The following is a 20,506-nucleotide window of genomic DNA, read 5'->3' as shown; positions in this document are numbered from 1 at the left end:
GAATAGTGTATTCAGGGTAGTAACTAAAAAATAGGTCTATAAATAGTACAAACTAAAAACATCACCATATTCACAAGGATAAGCTACGCGGGTCTTTTTGTTTTGTTTTTGTCCATCAGGCAAAGGGAGAAAATTTGTATCAAATAACTTCAGCGCGGAGGCTCTGGGTGACCTTGTCTTCCTTGCAGGTCGCCTTCACCTTTCCCTTGTGTTTTATGTCATATTTCTTTTGTAACCATTTGTTCTCAGCCAAGGGGCAGTATCTGAGATGGTTTTAAGGCCAAATTTCATGTAGTTAGCCATGCATTAAGTTCTGCTACATGACACAACTATAGGCAGTGGATGCTTGAGTCCAAGAAATATTAAAGCATGACAAATCCTTACATCCCGTGAATCTTAAAAATAAAATCTAATGGTTACATGCCAAGAATATACCAAAGTTTTTCATGCATGCTACTGGGATTGCTTACCCTTCCATACGTATTCTCTTGTCGCTTTTCCCTTCATCAGTAGTTGCCTGGTTGTCCTTGGCTTCCACAGAACATCGCCTGTAAGGTTTAAATGCTCTTCGACTTGCTTTCAGCTTCCCATTTTCAATTTCACTCACCAAAGTATCTTCACTGTCAATGTTAAATTTATTAGTTGATTCGCATGCCTTTCTTCTGAGATCAACTGGCAATGCTGTAACTTCCTTGTCTTTGCATAAATTTGGCATTTCATCATCATTAGTCTGCAGTTGTGAAAACCTTTGTGGCATCAGTTCTCTAGTGGAGTGTGCTTGAAAGGCAGGTCCGTCCTGACAAAATAGAAAGATATTAGAGGAGCAATTATGGTTATAAGATAGATTCTAGATGAATAAGTATACAGTAATTAGACTGATGACAACCTCTCCAAGGACCTCCTTCCATGAGCCATTGGTGACTCTGCTACTACCAAGTCGATGATTGCTAGCCTCACCAAAGAGATGATTATCCAAATGGACTTGTTCAGCTTCATCATTGACTTCTTTGTGCTTCTTTATCATGGTTTCAGTTTCTACCTCACTGCTGGAAAGTGTGTTGGAACTATAAGAAGAGCGATTTGAATTCTTATTATGCTGTGTTTTGCCAGAGTCCAGAAATCCAGTATCTGGAAGTGCTTCAAACTGGTCAGCTGCAGAAGATTTTAGTTTGGCATACAGAGACCTTTCACCTCTTCCACATTCATATAACTCTGATTCTGAAGATGGTAACAATTTAGAAGCCTTCTGTGTGGTTCTCAGAGCCCCCGGGTGTCCTGGATCCATGATTTGCTGGTGATCTTCCTGCAAAAGATTCTGAGGTCTGTCATCTTTCTTTTCTTTATTGTCTTCTGGAGCTTGAGCCATGTCCACTGAGGGACCTGGTACTGTGGATGGTGGTGCAAATGCATAACTTGGGTGAAAGGGAGGAAACATTGGCAGCAATCCATTGGTTGCCCACCATGCAGATGCTGCTGCAACTGTGGCAGCAGCAATCGCTGCCATACTTGGGGATGGGTTTGATTGTTTTTCAGACATGCCTCCATTAAGATTTCCTGCAGTCAAGTCAATAGGGGCATTGGCATTAACTGACGGCCAGAAAGAAGCTGCAAGGCTTGCTACAGCATGAATTGATGAATTTTGCAACAAGGTGGACAATATGAGACTTGAAGAAGCAGATGACAGGAATGATACGTAAGCATCTTGATTGCTGCCAAATTGGGTAAAGGGTGGGAACACTGGAACTTGTTGATGAGCAGAAGGCACCGTACAGTTGCTGCAGCTTTCATGTCCTGGTAAAGTAATAGGATTCTTGAATGGATTAACATCGGTGTGAGCTTCAACTTGATTTGTCCCTGGCATGATAAATTCATTAGAACATACAGTCTGCTTGCACTTTGCATTGTTTCTGTCCATGAATTGCCCTGGAATAAGCTTTGAGTAGCATTGAGCGCCTTGCTGATTATCTTCCAATGATGGGCCAAATTTTTCAGTCTCCTTTCTTGCATCTCTCCTCTCTTCATGGGCAAATTTTGATTGTGAATGCAAGGAAATTCTGCCAAGTCTATCTACATCTATGTCTGTGTGATCTGCTTCTTTTTTCTCCTCCTCATAGTTACCTTTAACAGTCTTTGAGGATTCACCCTGTGCAGCCTTATCTTTGACTTCTTTCACATAATGCTGGAACGTACAAATGTTTGAAGAACCCTTGTTTGCCGAAGACATGGAAGCAGATGGAACATCCTGGAGAAGGTTAAAGACTTCTGAGCAGCTGCCACCTCCAGATGTCCGTTTTGTTCTTTGTTCTACTTCTGTCGCAACAGGCTTCTGATCAAAGGTTTACTGCATCAGGGGAAACATGGAAACAAAAAGATTTTTGCGAATTTTAACAAACTGATAGAGAGATGTACCTCTTGAGAAGCAGCAGAATTTGACACTTTTTCATCTTTAGATTCCTCAAATGGAGAAAGAGAACCAACATCAACCTTCCGAGGATATGGGAAGCTCGGTTTTCTTTTAGGTCGTGGAGGTGGGATTTCTATGTCATGAGAGTGCCCTAGAGGAATGCCTTTTGCAAGAGCTTCTTTTTCCAACTGCAGTCAAATAGTATTATTGTTAACAATGGGAACATAAATTCTATCTTATGACCATTTAAAGGCAGTTATCTTGAATGATTCGATTGTTAAAAACTAAACTTTTATCATTAGCATTTCCCCTTGAAACATTTATCTATCTGCATATATCACTGCAACCTAGGAGTCCTTCAGACTTGTGAGCCTTTGGGTCTTCACATCTCTCCTCCACATCGCAACAACTGCCCTCAAATCAAATAAATATACGTCCCATAATTGGGAGTATATTCATCAAGTTATATGAATAAAAAAAATTAATCAGATTTCTGGATCACAGCCACCTACACTACATCACATCTGACATGTATCAAACATGCTATTCTCAATATAAGTTACTGCAACTCTCTCACATATGATGGCACACTGTAGCAGCAAAGATTGGCATTTAATTTCTTTAAGGTCAAAAATTTACCTGATGCTAAATATATAAATTTTCATATGAAGGAAAACTGCTTTGTATATACTTAGAGAAATATCTTAATCTTACTCTAGTTTTGTGCTTTTGTTTTAACTATCACACATGCAATATCGTATTATACCCAGATTTTTTAAATAAAAATTTCTAATAATGCATAATATCAAATTCTATTGTTTTGAACATGAATACACACACCGACACAAACATATCTATTAATCGGAGATGGTGTTTGCTCCTCTAAGGAAGAGAGGGTATCTACTGCTCTTAGGTCCAAGACCAATAAACAGGCATCCAAATTGAAGTTCACATTGTTGATTATGATCTATTCCATTAAAATGCCTAAAAACTAAAATTCAAGTGTTTTGGTAATCTCTAACATAGCATCAAGCAGACACAAAAATAGATGGTTAAAATGATATGAGACCATTTTCTATGATTTAAGCATTAAAACTTGTTGATTTTCAATTTATTTGTGCTTTAACATATGCAAGCCATGATCAATAAGGTGGATCTTCAATTTAGATATTTTATCATGAAGTTTAGCACACTAGCATAATGGAAACTGCTCTCTCTCTCTCTCTCTCTCTCTCTCTCTCTATATATATATATATATATATATATATATATATATATATATATATATATATATATATCTGAAGTGCAGATTATAGACAATCAAATCGTGACTTTTGGTTTCTAGGGTTTAGTGGTATAGATAATGATCAACGATATGAATTTTCGAAAGGAGTACCTGATTATTGATTTTGCAGATGAGAGAAGTATAGCATAATCCATTCATATATATATTTGCTTATTAGACACATGTGCATAGACAGGAATGCATGCATGCTTACATACATGCATGCATGCATGCTTGTATAGTTTGGAATGCAATATTTTGATGGTAAATTAAAGAAGGATATCTTCACATTTTAGAGGTCCTTGCATTATACTTTATCAAAGATAGCATTGATATAATATGACAAAGTTATGAGCCAAAACATGAAAAAAAAGATAGATAAAGAGGACAAATTCAAGCATAACTTCATCAAATTCTCCTAATTTCAGTTAGGAAGATGGGATTTTGTCACAAAGTAACATGTACGAAATAAACAAATAGAAATATACCGGTCATATCTGCAGAAAATAAGTCCAAACAGCAAAGAGGATTGCAGATGAACAACTTATATTAATAATAAGCAAAAACAAATGATATCAAATCAATAATTTCAACTCAACTAGCATAACCAATAAGCATCTTCTTAAACTTCTTTGTCCTAAATCTAGATTGAAGAATATTTATTAAAACTGGCTTCTAAAAGACTATCTTATCCATTCTAAGCTTTCTTTTGTTTACCATCCATTTTAGACACTTCAATACAGAACTGCAGAAGCTTTCCATTTCAATCATTTAATGTGCCAGCTGAATCACTTCTCTTTTTGAGGGAAGGGGAGGCATTAGCTCACCCAATCTTATTAAGAAAAAATACAAAGGTAAGAACAAGATACAAAAGGAAAAGAGAGAAGAGGAGAAAAGAAATGAGAGAAGAAAGAAGAATAGATGAAAAGCCTAGGAAGCATGGACACGGATATTGGATACAAAATGACATGATATGGGTACTCTGATACGACAAATCTTGAAAAGAAGAATAAGGCTAAGAAATGACAACTAATATATAAGTACTTTTCATATGTATACATGTGAGAGACACCTTTAAAGGATAGTAGGTTATCAAAATAACATAGCCTATACTTTATATATAAGCATCAACTTCAACAAACTCATCATCTAGTCATCATTCAAATTCATAAATCATAATTCAAAACCCATGTTCTTAACATCAACATCACAAACTCTAATATTAAATATTCAACACTAAAAAGTTAACATCCATAGAGAACGAAATAAAGAAAAAACCCTTCCCTTCTTTCTTAGAGGTATCCAGGAAGCATCTTGATCGTATCGAGGAAGTATCCAGAGCATATTTTTAATTTAAAAAAAGAAGGATAATAATACAACAGACATGTAGCCTAGCAATATTCGATGAATACCTAAATCAAATATAAAAATAAATGAGTTGAATTTTGAAGTATTAGTGCTTTCTAAGAAAGGACTAAGACAAAGGAACATACAAAGCTTAGAGTTTCCGAGCAAAGCCAGATATTTTGGCTGATAAAGACTAAAGATGAGAACAGCTTCCAATGACTTGCTCTTGCATAGAAAAATCTATTGCATTTCCTCCATAAACTCTAGAAGATAACTTAAATGATCTGATTTCAGATTGCTCTAACCCTGTGTTTGGTTGGGGTCATGAGAGGGAGGATGAATGGCATTGTAAGGATGGATGGACTCATCCACCATTTGGTCCAAAAAATTTTAAGGAGGATAGATGAAAAGGAAGGATTGCCCATTCATCCTGGCTTACCAATTTGTATCCTCTCAAATTGGGAGGATGCAAGGAAAGATGGATAAAAGATGTGAGGGGTGGATTTCTGTATTAACAAAATTATCCCTCATTAATCTTTTTGACAAAACTAAAACACTTCTTTATTTTTTATTCATAATATATATTAATATTATTTATACTATTATTTTTTTTCCTAATTAGTACATAATTCTTATAATTAAAATTAAATAATTAGAATTGTGTTCTATGTTTCTATTAATATTTACTATTTTTTAGTTAACTATTTCTATAAAATTGTTTAACTATTTAAATTAAGTTATAAATTAATTAGTTATTTATATAACTAATATATATAAATTAATTAATTCATTAATTATAAAATTATTTATTTTATTAAATTAAATTTAAATTAAATATTTACATAATTTCTTATATAGTTATAAATTATAAAGATTATAAGTTTATACATTACTTATTTCTTTAGTATAAATAAATTTAAATTGATAACAATAATATTTTTATTAAAAGATAGTTTAGTAAAAATATCACATAAATATCATCCATCCTCTCTTTCATTCTCTCTATACTAAATAGAAGAGGAATCATTCCCATCCATCCTATCATGTTTTACCAAACATATGAGAGAATGGATGGAAGATCCATCCATTTTCTCCCTCATCCATTGTTCCTTCAATCCATCCTTCATATCAAATAGAGGGTAACAGTCTCCCTAATCCTTTTGTTCTCCAAATAGGCCAAATAGATAGTAAGAGAGAGAGCATAACCTCTGAAACAAGATGCTTTATTTCAGCTTGATCTGGATGTTATTAGAATAAGGGCAGGCAAGCTTGATGTCTTTAATTTGGTTCAACTGGACTATTGCTAAAGGGACATCCAGCACTGGTATTCCATGCTTTCTTAGCTCAAGAATCACCACCGTGCAGCCTATCTTCAATAGCACGCCACATGAAAATATGGACTTTCTCTAGTACCCTTTTCTTCCATATGGAAGAGTAGAAAAAGCATCAAAGACCGGCCCCTCCCCCCAGCAGCTGAATCACTCCTTATACGAGGCTAACTATGTAATTGCTATGGACCGAGAGAGGTTAGTCACTTGGTTTTGTAACAATGGCACTGTGGGTGGTTGGTACTTGGTAGAAGCAGATTTCAATTGCACAAGAAATTTGAACAAGAAAATACTTCATTATGTATAAACTAGAAGCATCATATAGGAGCAAAGTCAACTGCAAAAGTAACACATTTGAAGATCTCAAAGATCACATGCTTCTCCTAGATAATGAACCCACATATATATAGACTCCTTTACACATATATTAAACAGCTGTTTTAATTGTTTAGACAATATTACCAAGGTTGTGAAACAACATAAGCGAGAATAAAGGATGGACTCCCCGATCCTTATGGCCAAGGCAATTGCTGCCCAGCGAGGAAGGATCTCCAGTGCTTCAAGTATGCATATTATAAGCTTGTGTATATGTACATGAGTATGTAAACATCTATATCTTATATGTAAACCTCTTTTAACAAAGATTTGACCATCAGAAAGAAAACTTAAAGAATTGGTCAGTAGGAATGTAGGATAGCTGAAGAAATAATTGGAAAACAAATAAAAAGGGGGGACAACAGCAGTGGGTAATTGAGGGAAGATGGGCATTGCCGTTAAATCATGGGTCAAGTTGTTTACAGACACTCAAAGAGTGTTTCATGCTTAGTCATGTGGCTAGACTGCCGCAAATTTGTACCATATATCTGGAAGGATTTAGGAGGGTTGGCCTTGGTATGGGGCTGCCAAGATGCTACAAGTGTTCAGCAACAGAAAACATGCACTGAGTGACAGGTGGTACCAAAGTCAAGTTGGCTATGGCAAAGGATGGTAAAGGTTTCTGATGCATGTGGTGTCAGAGCAGAATGATGGTCATCGATGCAAGTGTCATGAAGAATGGTTGACTATTGATATGGGAGTGTCGAAGTTGAGGCTGATTCAAAGGTATTTGAGTGTCGTGTAGAAAGAGCTTAACAATTAGGTTTGTTTGTTGTAGGGTCAATGATTCAGAGTGGGGGATCATATTGCAAAGGCAATGTGCCAGGTGCTTGATGGTTAAATGATAACTTATTGTGGCACAAGCTGACTGGTGCCCATGAAGATGAGTCTAGCAGCTTAAGTTAGAGAAAGGACTTAAGGGTGATTTGTTAATCTTAAGGCACATTGATGCACGCCTGGGTTGCAATATGGAACACACTGAGATACTAGAATGTGAGGAGCCAAGCAGGCACGTGCTATTCCACATTGATTATTTACTAGGAAGATCTTGAATACCTATACAAGCCCAGCCCAGGGAACTCAAATAATACCTTCTTAGTTTTTTGAGGTGAGATCCTAGATTGTTACAGATGATATTAACGCAAATCAAGTCGATGGTCCATCTGGACTAAGGAACACTACAATATGGGCTCTTTTGGGGTTAACTGTGAGCTGATTGTGCTGTTGTATTGCTGTCCTCGATATGCATTCAAACAACATTTAGCAAATTCAATAATCATGCTTCGTTGATATTGGTATAATGGAAAGCACTAATAAATTTTAGAAAATGTTCATTTTTGTACTCAAGAGCTCAATCTGAGTTCATCAATCATGAGTTTCTATTTCACTATAATCTAGGAAAGAATATTCAAGACTGGACAGCTAGATGTTTCTTTTCACTGATTGTTAAATACACTATATCTGTTTTATAAAATATATTGTCCATTAACCAACAATTCCTCCAAACAAAATTATGTATTTTTCAAATAGATATTATGCTTTCCATAGTATCACTGTGCATAAGCAGCAGCATATCAGAAGATTAAAGCTAAGGTTCCTAAAAATGTAAATGAAGTTGTTAAGGTAATTCTGGAAGAACAATCACAATCCCTGTTGAACTTTATGATTTAACATTATATGATTTCTAGATTTGTAAGGAGAAGGACTGGACTCAAACGACTTTGAAACTAATAATAGATAATATTTCCAGTTTATGAAAAAAATATTCACACAAATTAAAGTCTCAGAAAGGTACTTAAGAAATAGACACAACATCAGAACAAACATGGAAAGCAGAAAATTACATAATTAGGTAAACTTTTCCTCAACACACTATTTAGGGTAATAGACCTCTAACAAATGTTATTTCTAAAAATATTTCGAGCAAATCTAGAAACAGAACAAATCTTTGTTGTACTGTTGAAAATAAAGCAAACAAATGCAGCAGTTCTGCTTAGAATAAGCATATAATGAGAAAATATATACTTAACCTTCGAGAAGAACTTTTGTGCATGACTCCTGATCTGTACAGCTGTCTTTGTACCAACATGCTCTGTACAGAGTGCACACCAGACAGTAAATATTACGGAACATGATTCCAGGTAAGGATAACCAAAGGAATAGAGAAATCAACATGTTTTTTTACCCAAAAAAAAAAAAAGGAAGAAGAAGAAGTTTATATCCATCTTGTAGGTCAACATTTAAAGATCAAGTCAATCAGCAAACCATATTGTCTCTGATCCAGTGCTCTAACAAATGCATTTTCAAATGTAATTTAAGGAGGACAACAGCAGAACAGGCTTCCGTGATATGCAACACAAAAACAGAACAGGCTGTCTTTGTAACCTGCGCCCACACCTGCTTCAGGCCGCGAAGGGTTGTCCTACATTACGAAGGTGGTGACATTAGATGTGAACATGATATTACCATAAAGAAATCCTTCTAGGAGGTGAATATGACTTCCTAAATAGGGCTTGCTTGGGCTTGGCTTGGCTTCTGATACTTCTGATACTAAGCATCCAGTGGCCGATTTGCCAAGGGCATGCAATTTTGAAGTGATGGGATTCTTAGATGGGCACCCATTAGTCATTAATAAGGAAGCCCATTAGGCCCACAAATTGATGTTACAGATGTTGGCTCAGGCAGGAGGAGCAAAGCCAGCACAATATAGTGGTAGCATCCAAAGAAATGGACCATCCAATCCTGCTTGAACAAATACCTAACAAGGTGCATCATGTTGATGATTTGAATCTCATGCAGCACCATCCCCATAGGCATGTATCACCATGATTCAATTCCAATAAGAGTGGCCCTGATCTCCCTATGAAATGGAAGATGACCTCTACAAACAGGTTCAGCTTAAAGCTCTAGATTTTGATGGTAAGCTCCACAATGACACCATTTCTAATCAGATTGCATTTAGGCAATTTTTAATATCTTGATCCGATATGACTGCACCACTTCAAATGTAATTCATGAATAACAAGTTGAGAGGACAAATACATATCTCGTAGAAAACTGACATGGGAGCAAAGAACCAACCATTTTGGATAGTTTAATTTTCAAGTCCCTCATATATCTAGTATGTATCTTTCTAAAGTTAAGATGTCAAAAGTATAGTCAAAGAGCATTTATTAGGTAGTTAATAGTTGGTGATGGCTAAGTTTTAAATACATGTGTTGGTTAATGAACATTGTCTTAAAGTCTCTAGGCTTCATTAACTTACTACTCATGCACGGTGTCTCTTACAATTTATAAATGTTTTGTTTTGAGTAAACATAGATGTAAATTGATACGAATGGTCTTCTAATAGCTATTTTGAAGGCATGAAGTAGTGAAAGAAATAGTGCTTTGAGAAGTGAAAATTTTGGCTGCATATGAGTAGGCAGCATATAAACTGCATTGCATATGTGATATGCAGTATCCATATGTAGTGGGCTGCATAGTCGGTCCACAGACTGTATATGTAAGCCCTACAACATGAGGGCCACTTTATGTGGATCCAAATTAAGCAGGTTTTGGCATGCTTGTACAGGTTAGGCAAATTGAAATTGGTCTAGGCAGGGGATACCTGAAATTTGAGCATGGATTACACTTCATGAGAATCGTGATTTGATAGGTTAATGTGTCTAACCATGCTAGAATATGCACTCAAACAAGCACGAATGCGTACATCTATATTTTTTATTATTTATTTCTGAATTTTGATGACTTAATTCTAGTTCTTATTCATTTTACTGAGATATTATTATTTTTAAATATTTAAAATATGAATCACATATGCCTCCTGCATATGTCATATGCAATACATGGTGACCTAACTGCCTACATATTTAAAACACTGGAAAGAAATACCAATGGAGAATTGTTATGAGTTTTGAATCAATTATTTGAAAGTGGTTGGTTCCATTCAAATTATCCTTCTATTTACCTTATTCTCTATCTTAATCTTTCTTTTCTCTTGCAGTTATGTGCCTCTTGTGACAGCATCAAGAATTCTAGAGGGACAAGAGTTAGGATATGAAGAATTCACCACTAGTTAGAATATGATGATGTACAAATTACGATGAAGCACGTAGCGCAATATTATAGCAAAGTCTATGAGAAGCTTATCAACCTAAAGCAAGGGAGCATGACCATGATCAATTACATAGAAAAATTTAATGACTTGATAGCCCAATGTGGTTTGACGTAGAGTGATAATTGGAATAATATCGGCATGCCATGTGTCTACAGTTAGAAGCAAAGGTAGTCTTCTTCAGTCCTATCTCATTGGATGAAACCTTCTAGAAGGCACAACTTGAGAGAACCTAGGCCCTTTAATTTAGATGGCTAGCTCATCAAGCCTTATTAACGGTTCCTCCTACTCCAATTTGCAACAACCAGGCCTAATTTTGAAGGATCTCTCTAAGACACAAGTTGAAGAAAACACTAGAGCAAGAAAAGAGCAAGGATTTTCATTCTGATCCATATTAACAATATTGTACTCGACTAAAACAAAATTGGGTCTCAAGACACATCTAGGGCCCCAAAGTCTCTCCAAACTAAGTTGTCCCAACACTTAGGACAGCCTTGCAACCTGGAAGATCAATTTTTATTTTTTTTTTAGATGTATCTAGGGGTGGCAATCGGATCGGGTCGGGTCATAAACAGGTCGGATCAATGTGGGTCTCAGAAAATCGTCAACCCAAATCCGATCTGTTTATTAAATGGATCAAAAATTCAAACATGAACCCGACCTGTTTATTAAACAGATAATCTGAGTCGACCCGTTTAATCCGTTTATTAAATAGGTCAAATTAGGTTAAACGGGTTAAACAAGTTAAATGGGTTAAATAGGTTAAACAGGTCGGATTAAATGGATCAGAAACAGATTAAATAGATTTTAAACAGATTAAACGAGTCTTAAATGGGTTAAACAGATTAAACAGGTTGGATTAAATGGGTCAGAAATAGGTTAAACAGGTTAAACAGATTAAATAGGTTATTTGACTCAGTCCGATCTGAATATTAAATGGATTAAATGGATCAAAAATTTAAAATCCAAATCCGATCCAATTATTAAACAGGTTAAATGGGTCGATCCATTTATGACCCAAATCCGTTTAGCCTAAACCCAAATCTGTTTATGATGGGTTGAACACAGGTCGGATTGGCGGGTCGGATCATATTTTCCCAGCCTTAGATGTATCTAGGATGTCCTAGGACCATCCCAACCAGGGTTCGCCGTACTGGGCCGAACCGTCCGGTACGAGGCGTACCGAGTTGGACCGGTACTTTACCGGTCCGATTCGGACCTTTTTTTCGAAATACTCTCCGAACCGCCTCGAACCGCTCGGTTCGGTCTGGTTCGTATCCATACCGTCCAAAATCGGACGGTATGGATCGGTTCGGTCCGATTCGACGTGAACCGAACCGTACCGACATGCCCACATGCATAAAGTAGGGAGGGGGAAGGGGGAGGGGGTGGGGTCGGAGACCTTTTAAACCATTGAGCCTGTTAAGAGTTCTCTGAGAAGTCTCAGAGAACTCTCGAGGACCCGAAGCTTATGAAGGTCTCAACGAAACCGTTGAGACCTCCGAAATATTAGAAAAAAAAGAAAAAACTCCGTCAAATTGTAGGAGTGGTTCGAGGAGAGGCTGATCTTTGGCCGGAGGTAAGATAATATGTTATTTTCTTAGTAAATATTTTTTTTATTTTTGTTGTTAAAAATAGGATAAGAATGAGAAAGAATGAAAATAAGAGAAAATCATGCCAAAATCTTGTGATTTTGGTATGATTTAATTATATGTGATAGATCTTTGAAAGATCTACACGATGACACCAAAATTATTAATTTTTATTAATTATATATTTTTTAAATATTTTTAAATATTTATTTATTTAAAAATTAAAAAATAATAAATTTTAAGAAAAAAATCAGAGTTTGGGAATCATGTTTAGAATGATTCAAGCTACTTAAATCTAATTTCAAATTTTTTTTCAAATATTTGAAATAAAAAAATTATTTTTTTAATTATTTAAATTAAAAAAATTAATTATAAAATAAAAAATCTATAAAAATAGTGTTATATTTTAGTTAATTTAAAAATATTATTTGAAGCATATAACATATTATTTTGAATTTATAAGTTTTAAAATAATTATTAAAATTATTTTAAAATTATATATAATTATTTTAATTATCGTTAAACTATCGTGTTTTGTTGTACTTGCATATATTTATAAGAAAAAAATTTAGAGCATGACGTTCGTTCACTTTAATTAATCAGCTATTTTATAGTATATATTTATTTATATAAAAATTATTAAAAAATTAAAAAAATAAAAAATCAGTGTTAGTTTTGAAATTAAGAATAATGTTTAGAATGATTCAAAACAATTGAAATATTTGAATCTAACTTAAGATTTTTTTGAAATTCTTTTTATAAATATTTAAATAGTAAAAAATATTATCAAATAAAAAATATATGTAATTAGTGTTATATTATAGGTAATTCGAAATAATTAGTATTTTGTTATACCTGCAGAAATGAGTAAGAAGAAAGATCCAGAGCGTGACATCGGTTGGGATCATGGCGAGATGCTCTCTGCTCGGCATCATTGGAGATGCAAATGGTGCAACACAGAGTTCAAAGGAAGAGGGGTGATTAGGTTGAAGTAGCATCTAGCTGGTGGTTATCATGATGTGTCCATGTGTCGGAAATATCCGCAAGAGATCCGACAATTAATGAAAAAGCACTTTGCTGATTCGAAAGCAGTGAAGAAAAAAGCAAAGCAGAAAAAGACCGAAGTAAACCGTCGAGCTGCAAAGCCACCTTCTTATCACTCTAGAGAGTCAGAGGAGGCTTCTACTCCAGATGATGAGGAGGCATAGATTGAGGCTGCCATTCAGACGAGCTTGGCAGATCAGTACCAGCAGGAGGAGATGGCCTGGTACAGAGAGCGATTCGGACCATCATACTACGAATCAGGATCTGGATCAGTAACTGGTAGGGGAGAATTCGAGTTAAGGAGGACTACCTCAGTCAGAGAGCCTGGTGGTAAAGGGAGCAGACGCAGCATGTATTCTTTGTTGAGAGCTTTTGACAATAGGAGGAGGTCCTCCAGAGATATTCCAGCAGGAGCCAGCATTCAGGATTTGGATCCACATGCTTTGCCCAGCAAGGATTCAAAGCAGCAGAGAATTGACAGTATGCTGAAAAAAGATAAGAAAAAGGATATGTGGCGAGCTATTGGATCATGATTTCATTTCAGCCATATTCCAGTAAATGCAGTAGTCAATCCTTACTATTGATCTGCTATTTCAGCCACAGAAGCTGCTGGCCAGGGTGTAGATCCTCCAGGACCTAAGGACATTTATGATCAGCTTCTTGACAGCAATAAGGAGGATCTGCAGAGATGGATTGCTTCTTACAAAAATAAATGGCCTACATACGGTCTGACAGTGATGTGTGATGGTTGGACAGGTCCTACTAGGGGAGCATCATTAATTTTTTGACATACTGTGATGGAAAAATATTTTTTCACAAATCAATCGATGCTTCAAATAAGATGCACGATGCCACATATATCCTTGATCTGATGGAGGAGGTGATTGATTTAGTGGGTGAGCAGCATGTCATCCAGGTCATCATAGATAACGGACCACAATATAAGGCTGCCGAAGAGTTGCTGATGGAGCAGCGACTGCAGTATATTGGACCCCATGTGCTGCACATTGCATTGATCTTATATTGATGGATATCGGAAAGATTCGCAGGGTGCAGCAGGTAATGGAGATTGCCCAGACCATTACTAGATTCATCTACAACCACACATGGGCTCTTTCATTGATGCGGACGTATACTGGGGGAGAGATCTTACGATCGGATATCACACGGTTTGCTACCAACTACATAGCATTTGATAGTCTTCTTCAAAAGAAAACAGCCCTACGTCAGATGTTTATCAGTGCCGAGTGGCAGGAGAGCAGATATGCGAGGGCCGGCACTGATGGAAGTCATGTGGAGAACTTGGTGACAAGTCAGTCATTTTGGCAGCGGGCTAAGAAGATAGTGAAGGCTATCAAGCCTTTATATGAGGTGCTTCGCACCGTGGACAGCGAGAGATACCCCCAGATGGGCTTCCTATATTATACGATGGAGAGGGCAAAGAAACAGATCAGTGAGAATGATCCCAAGCATGCTCAAGAATTCATTAACGTTATTGAGCGCCATTGGGACTATCAGATGGGCAGAGATTTGCATCTAGCTGGTAAGTTTGGATTCAAGAATGTTTTAAAATATTTTTTCGAAGCATGAAAATAAAATTGTGCTTAATCAGTCTTGTAATTTATCTGCAGCTTATTACTTGAATCCGAGATTTCAGTATACTATTCCGGAGATAGATATGGATAGCGAGCTTCTTGCTGCTCTTCGCAATGTCATATATAAGATAGTGCTCGATCCAGAAATTGCATCGTTGTGTCTGCAAGAGGTATGCTAGTTTAAAACAGATGTAATTATTCAACTGAATTCGATCTGATATATTTATAAATAATAAATATATTTTATTTCAGATGAAACAGTTTAGAGAGGGATCAGATAGTTTTGGAGTCCCATCAGCTGTCGTAAGCAAAAAGCAGATGAATCCAAATAAATTACATATCAATAATGAGCAATGTAGATTGATATGTAATTTTGCTTAATAATATCATCAAATTTGATATGTAATTTTGCTTTTGTAGCTGAATGGTGGATTTTTCATTTTGGAACGTCAGCAGAAAATTTGAGACATATGATGTCCGTATTCTTTCTCAGACGGTCTCTGCTAGTGGCTGTGAGCGTAATTGATCCACTTTCGTCCTTATCCACAGCAAACAGAGAAATCATCTGACACAAAAATGCCTCGACGATCTTGTATATGTTCACTACAATCTGAGGTTGAGGCTAAAATGTATTCAGGAGGAAGTTCAGTTGAAGTACACTGATCCGACGTTGGATGATTATACCGACGAGGATGACGATCCGATCATCAGATGGCTTGCAGGTCAGCAGCAGGAGCCAGAGCTTGATGAGCCAGGATCCCCTCCACGACCAGCCAGTGTGGTGGCGAGGGAGATCAGGGTGGATCCAGAGCAATGGGCAGAAAAAAATATTCCACATAGGGTTCCAGCTGATCAGCCACAGTTTGAGGGGACACAAAAGACTCATTCATCACATGACTCGCTATCCGATACATCTTCCCAGAGATTCGAGCGACAGATGTATAGACGATCCTCCCGGCAGCCAGCAAGAAGGCATCCATCCTCTCAATCACAGAAAACTCAGTCACAGAGGGGCACAAGGGGGGAAAAGAAAAGACAGTTATACGTGCACCACTCTCGAGAGTACAGGAACTATCTGGTTTAGATACGGACACCAGGGAGAGTGATGATGATACTGGTAGTAGTAGTCATGGATCTGATGATCAGGGAGGAACTGGAGGACAGGAGACTACCGTTTATGAGACACAGCCACAGGATGATATTCGATTCACCGGTGAGTCTCAGTTTACGCATGTCACACAGAATAGGGATCATGGTGGACGAGTCGGTAGAGATCGTGGGGAGCCGTTTCATATAGACGACGGACTCCTAGAGGTCGTCCAGCACATGATGCAGCTGCGGACGATCTTGCACGTGGAGTAGGATCCATGGATGTATCTGGATCGTCCTCGCATTATGGATCCTATTATCCACAGCCACCTTATGATCCATACGCATATGGTGTATTCGAGGCATCATCTTCTAGTGGTTACTACCCTATGCAGTCTGGAGCATCTTACGGATTAGATTTTGCTACTGACATATTTGGATGGGCTCCTCCATAACCGTACCATCATCTCGAGGATACTTCTCAGAGTCAGAATTTTAGCGAGAGGTCTGAGATGTCTTACAATCCAGAGAGGATGCCTTATGAGATGATGAATATTCGATAGTATGGTGCAGCTTGGTTAGAGGATTGGACTGATGTCCCTTCAGACTATGTTGATGATCCAGACATCTACGAGCGTCACAGACACTCGACAAGAAATTAAATGCAGAGTACATCTTAAGGTTCATATATCAGTTATTGCGCTTTGTACTTAAATATTTAGATACATTTTAATGCGTATTTTATATATTTTTTCTTTAGTTTTAAGATGACATAGTTGAAATATAATGTAAATAAATATATGTTTGAAATTTTGGATCAAGAGTCTTTGTACCGCAACCTAACTCCAAATTGAACCCAAATATGTCAATAATATGCAATATAATGCCATATTGAGGTTGCATTTATCAATTATTAACTTTAAAAATCCAAAAAAAAAATTTAAAAATCGAAAAAAATATTATGTACCGGTACCGTACCGGTCCGGCACCGGCACGCCGTCCGGTACCGGTACAGCAAACCTTGATCCCAACATTGTACTTAACCAATCCAGAATAGGATGGACTTAGGTACTATGACTCGAACCTGTTTTTGGGGCTCAACAAAAAAGTGGATGGATCATTTGAAGGGAGGAACAATGGCATACTATGCTTTCTATTGACCTATAAATCTTTAACTTATTATAATGAACAAGAGAAACAATAATAGTCGAAGATCATGGTAATCCTACTAATTATGTGTTTAAGAATAGCATGATTATGAAGAATGTCCAATGCCCATCCTCCAAAAGAGAAAATGAGAGAAGATGGAGCCAAAAAGACAAGCTCGATTCTTTGAAAACTAGTCTGAAGTTTAATGTATCTGATTACTACCTTGTTCAACTATTATCCTTTTGCAGCCTACTGTATAGGTTATAAAAATAGGTCCATGCCAATTGCCAAGTAAATTTGGCATCGCTAAGGAGTGTAAAAGATGCATATAAAAGGTGCACTATATAATGAAATTTGGTAGAAAGCAAAAAAAGTCCTACAGCTGACTGGCTAATATCAAACACTGACTAGGTCACATGTCTTGACGACATGAAGTGCCTCAAAAAATGCACTCAGTATTGGGTTAAATAAATGACCACGAACAATCTAAAAGAAAGATAGTAGCTCAATCCTCAACAAAAGATAGTTGCAACAAATGTAGCAAATAGCATGAAAGATATCTTGAAAATAATATGCTAGAAACAATAAGGCATAATATATTGTGACTAAATCAATCATAATTAAAGGAAGAAACCTTTTTAAGTCATGACAAAACATAGCATTTAGCAATTATCATTTCATCAAAGAAGCAAATAGGAATGACAGCAATACAATCAATGTACTCTAGGACTAGGATACAGCTAGCAAGCATCTTTACCAAGACACTCACTTGGAAAGACTAATAACTTAGAAAATTAAGAAGTATCCTAAAGGAAGTGCACTAGAAGGAACTTTTAGAAAGTGATGATATTTCCTCTGAAATTTAAACGAGGGTTTGCAATCTTAGTACTGGATCCTGTATCAATACCATACTGATACAATTTCAATATGCCTATTACAGAGGGTCGGTTTGGTGTAACAAGACTGTATGCCCCCATACCAAATCTTAATTCATTATCTGTATGAGGCAGTATGCACCGATATAGTGAACTTTGTAATTTAAATATTGTAACTCCTGTATTCTTCAAAAGTTAAAGTACAACTGGATGAGACTAATTCTAGGATGGGAAACCCCTTCTAAAGTCCTAGGGATTTGCTATGTTATGAGATTGTCTAACTTTTTTGGCACATAGATGGCTTAGAGATAAATAAAGTTCCCTATATTTAATGTTAGAATTCTTCATCGACACTCTTTTCAAGTCTAGGAAAAATTGGTTGCACGAGCTTAAACTACATGAACAATATAGTAGGCTCCTCTCTTGCCTAAATTTGCAACTAATTAGAAATTTTACATCAACTTTCACAGACCCAATGTTAGGTTGATGATGGGTTGTATAATTCACTCAATGCTTCATAAATTCTTCTTAATCTGAAGTTGTCCTATATAGCCAAATGGAGATTTGATAGGAAAAGATTTAATAATGATCTCTTATTTTCCTATGCTCTCTAAGGAGAAACCTCCATCTAGAGGTAATCTGAGGGTTGAGATATAAAATACTAAAGGATCTATGCCAAGATCTTATATCTAAAACTAGGACCTAGTATGACATAGCACAGATGCCCCCACACAGACACATGGTAGAAGTGTTAAGTCGGAACAAAATCTATACCATGTTTCCGTACAGTATTACCGAGTTCTCGTGCTATACCAATTTCCTACCAATAAAGTATGTTACGGTATACCTGGTATAGACCAGTATGATCCAGTATGTAAAACCTTGGAATGCTACTATAAGCGACTCCCTAACAAGAATATCAAGACAAAATTTGTAAAATAACTTAGAAAAAAATGGAATTTTTGTGTTTGTACTTGTTTCTTATGTCAATCTTGTTGGTTAGTTAGGAGGTCTTAAAAAAGGAACAACTCTCTCAACAATAGTATAACAAGAACATGTTTTTAAGGTTCCAAATCTCTGTAGCTTCAACTCAATTCTCTATGCATCTTTTTTCTTTTTTCTCCATATTTAACATGTTCGAGCCCTTTTTTCAATTGAGCTTCCCAAATCTCAAATTCTCACTCGTTCTGTATCCTATAAAATCAAGCTTTTGAATTTGTTAATATGTGTACATCCTGGTTCACGTTCACAATCACTTTTTCGTTTTTTGGTAGACTATTCACTTTATAGCAAAAAAATTAAAGGAAATGAAAATTCTATGGTTGAGTATATTACCCTGTATACGCTGCCATGCCCTCCCGTAAAGTTTCAGAGCTTCCAGAAACCTGTTATGCTCCTCCTCTGTCCACCTCTCCCTCCGCTTTGTGATGGTATAAGGCTTCCTCCTCTGTAATGCCATTCCAAATATGCACCAAAGAAAGCAAAAACAATCTTAAATTCAACACAAAGCAGTTCAATACCAAATCCTGACACCGATGATCACCTTTACAATCAAATCCTCCCCAGACGAGCTCCCCTCCATTGCCAAATCTCATAAGCTAAAACAAAAAAGTTCCTTCGATTCAAATGCACCTGTAAAGAGCAGCACTCCTCCCTCCATATCTCCAACCAACCGCTCCATTTGGCGATAAAAATACCTCATAGCTCTACAAATTTGCACTGCAGTAACAATCAAATTGCAACCAAGAAGGCTCGAAGGAAAAAAAAAAAAAACTCCGTATCAAAACCATAATAAAAAGAATAGCTTATGTTATCAGAATTCTCACCCATCACGCTGAACACATCGTCACGGTATTACAACAGCGTCACATAGAAGACGCCGGAAAAACCAGAAAAGAAACCCTAGCCTGATGATAGAACCGAAGAAAGAAAGAAAAGCTCGTTCTTTTCGGTCTCTACCAAGCGGAGAGCTGGCGCGGTGGGAGATCCTTTTCATAAGTTGGAAGAAAGACAGCGGCAGACAGGGAGCTACCGAGGTCGGCAAACCTAAAACCGAGAATACGGCCTCTCTCACTCTCGCGAGCGCAAGAACAAATCTCAGCCACGAACAGATTCCCTTTGGACGAGAGAGGAAATTGAGAATTTGGGAGGGGGTAAGGAGGATAGAAGAAGGCTTTGGAATTTGAGGCTGCAAGAGGGCCAAGAAGGCAGAGAGGAAGGGAAAAGGGAGGAGGAGGCGCCATGTGGCGATCGAGTGGTGGCCGCCACTCGTTGCTCCCCCTACTCCCTTGCGCTTTTTCACCTCA

At 36.9% G+C, this 20,506-nt stretch overlaps 1 protein-coding gene across 4 annotated transcripts; it reads right to left on the bottom strand.

Annotated features, from left to right (window-relative positions):
• Positions 1-334: 334 nt before the first annotated feature.
• On the bottom strand, positions 335-20,506 carry LOC105043254 (protein CCA1). Of its 4 annotated transcripts, none has more exons than XM_010920733.4 (7): positions 20,027-20,506; positions 19,744-19,919; positions 19,536-19,647; positions 8,770-8,831; positions 2,410-2,592; positions 887-2,323; positions 335-796 (listed from the first exon to the last, which is right to left on the bottom strand). In XM_010920733.4, the coding sequence occupies exons 2-7, from the start codon at positions 19,780-19,782 to the stop codon at positions 467-469; spliced, it is 2,163 nt and encodes a 720-aa protein (XP_010919035.1). In that variant the 5' UTR covers positions 19,783-19,919; positions 20,027-20,506; the 3' UTR covers positions 335-466. The 4 variants fall into 4 exon arrangements, with proteins under 4 accessions (XP_010919035.1, XP_010919033.1, XP_010919034.1 ...); XM_010920731.4 differs by having other exon boundaries at positions 887-2,326; positions 20,027-20,503; XM_010920732.4 differs by having other exon boundaries at positions 887-2,326; positions 19,744-19,906; positions 20,027-20,503.

This window comes from Elaeis guineensis, chromosome 4 (assembly GCF_000442705.2).
Source record: "Elaeis guineensis isolate ETL-2024a chromosome 4, EG11, whole genome shotgun sequence".
Classification (NCBI taxonomy): Eukaryota; Viridiplantae; Streptophyta; class Magnoliopsida; order Arecales; family Arecaceae; genus Elaeis; species Elaeis guineensis.
The sequence above is the reverse complement of the archived record's forward strand: the minus strand, read 5'-3'. Positions and strand labels throughout refer to the sequence as shown.

Coding starts and splice junctions, on each gene's coding strand:
- LOC105043254 (XM_010920731.4), bottom strand. CDS start 19,782: ATGGAGGGGAGCTCGTCTGGGGAGGATTTGATTGTAAAG. Junction 19,648..19,743: donor GGGAGGATTTGATTGTAAAG/GTGATCATCGGT, acceptor ATGGCATTACAG/AGGAGGAAGCCTTATACCAT. Junction 8,832..19,535: donor GGCATGGCAGCGTATACAGG/GTAATATACTCA, acceptor CACTCTGTACAG/AGCATGTTGGTACAAAGACA.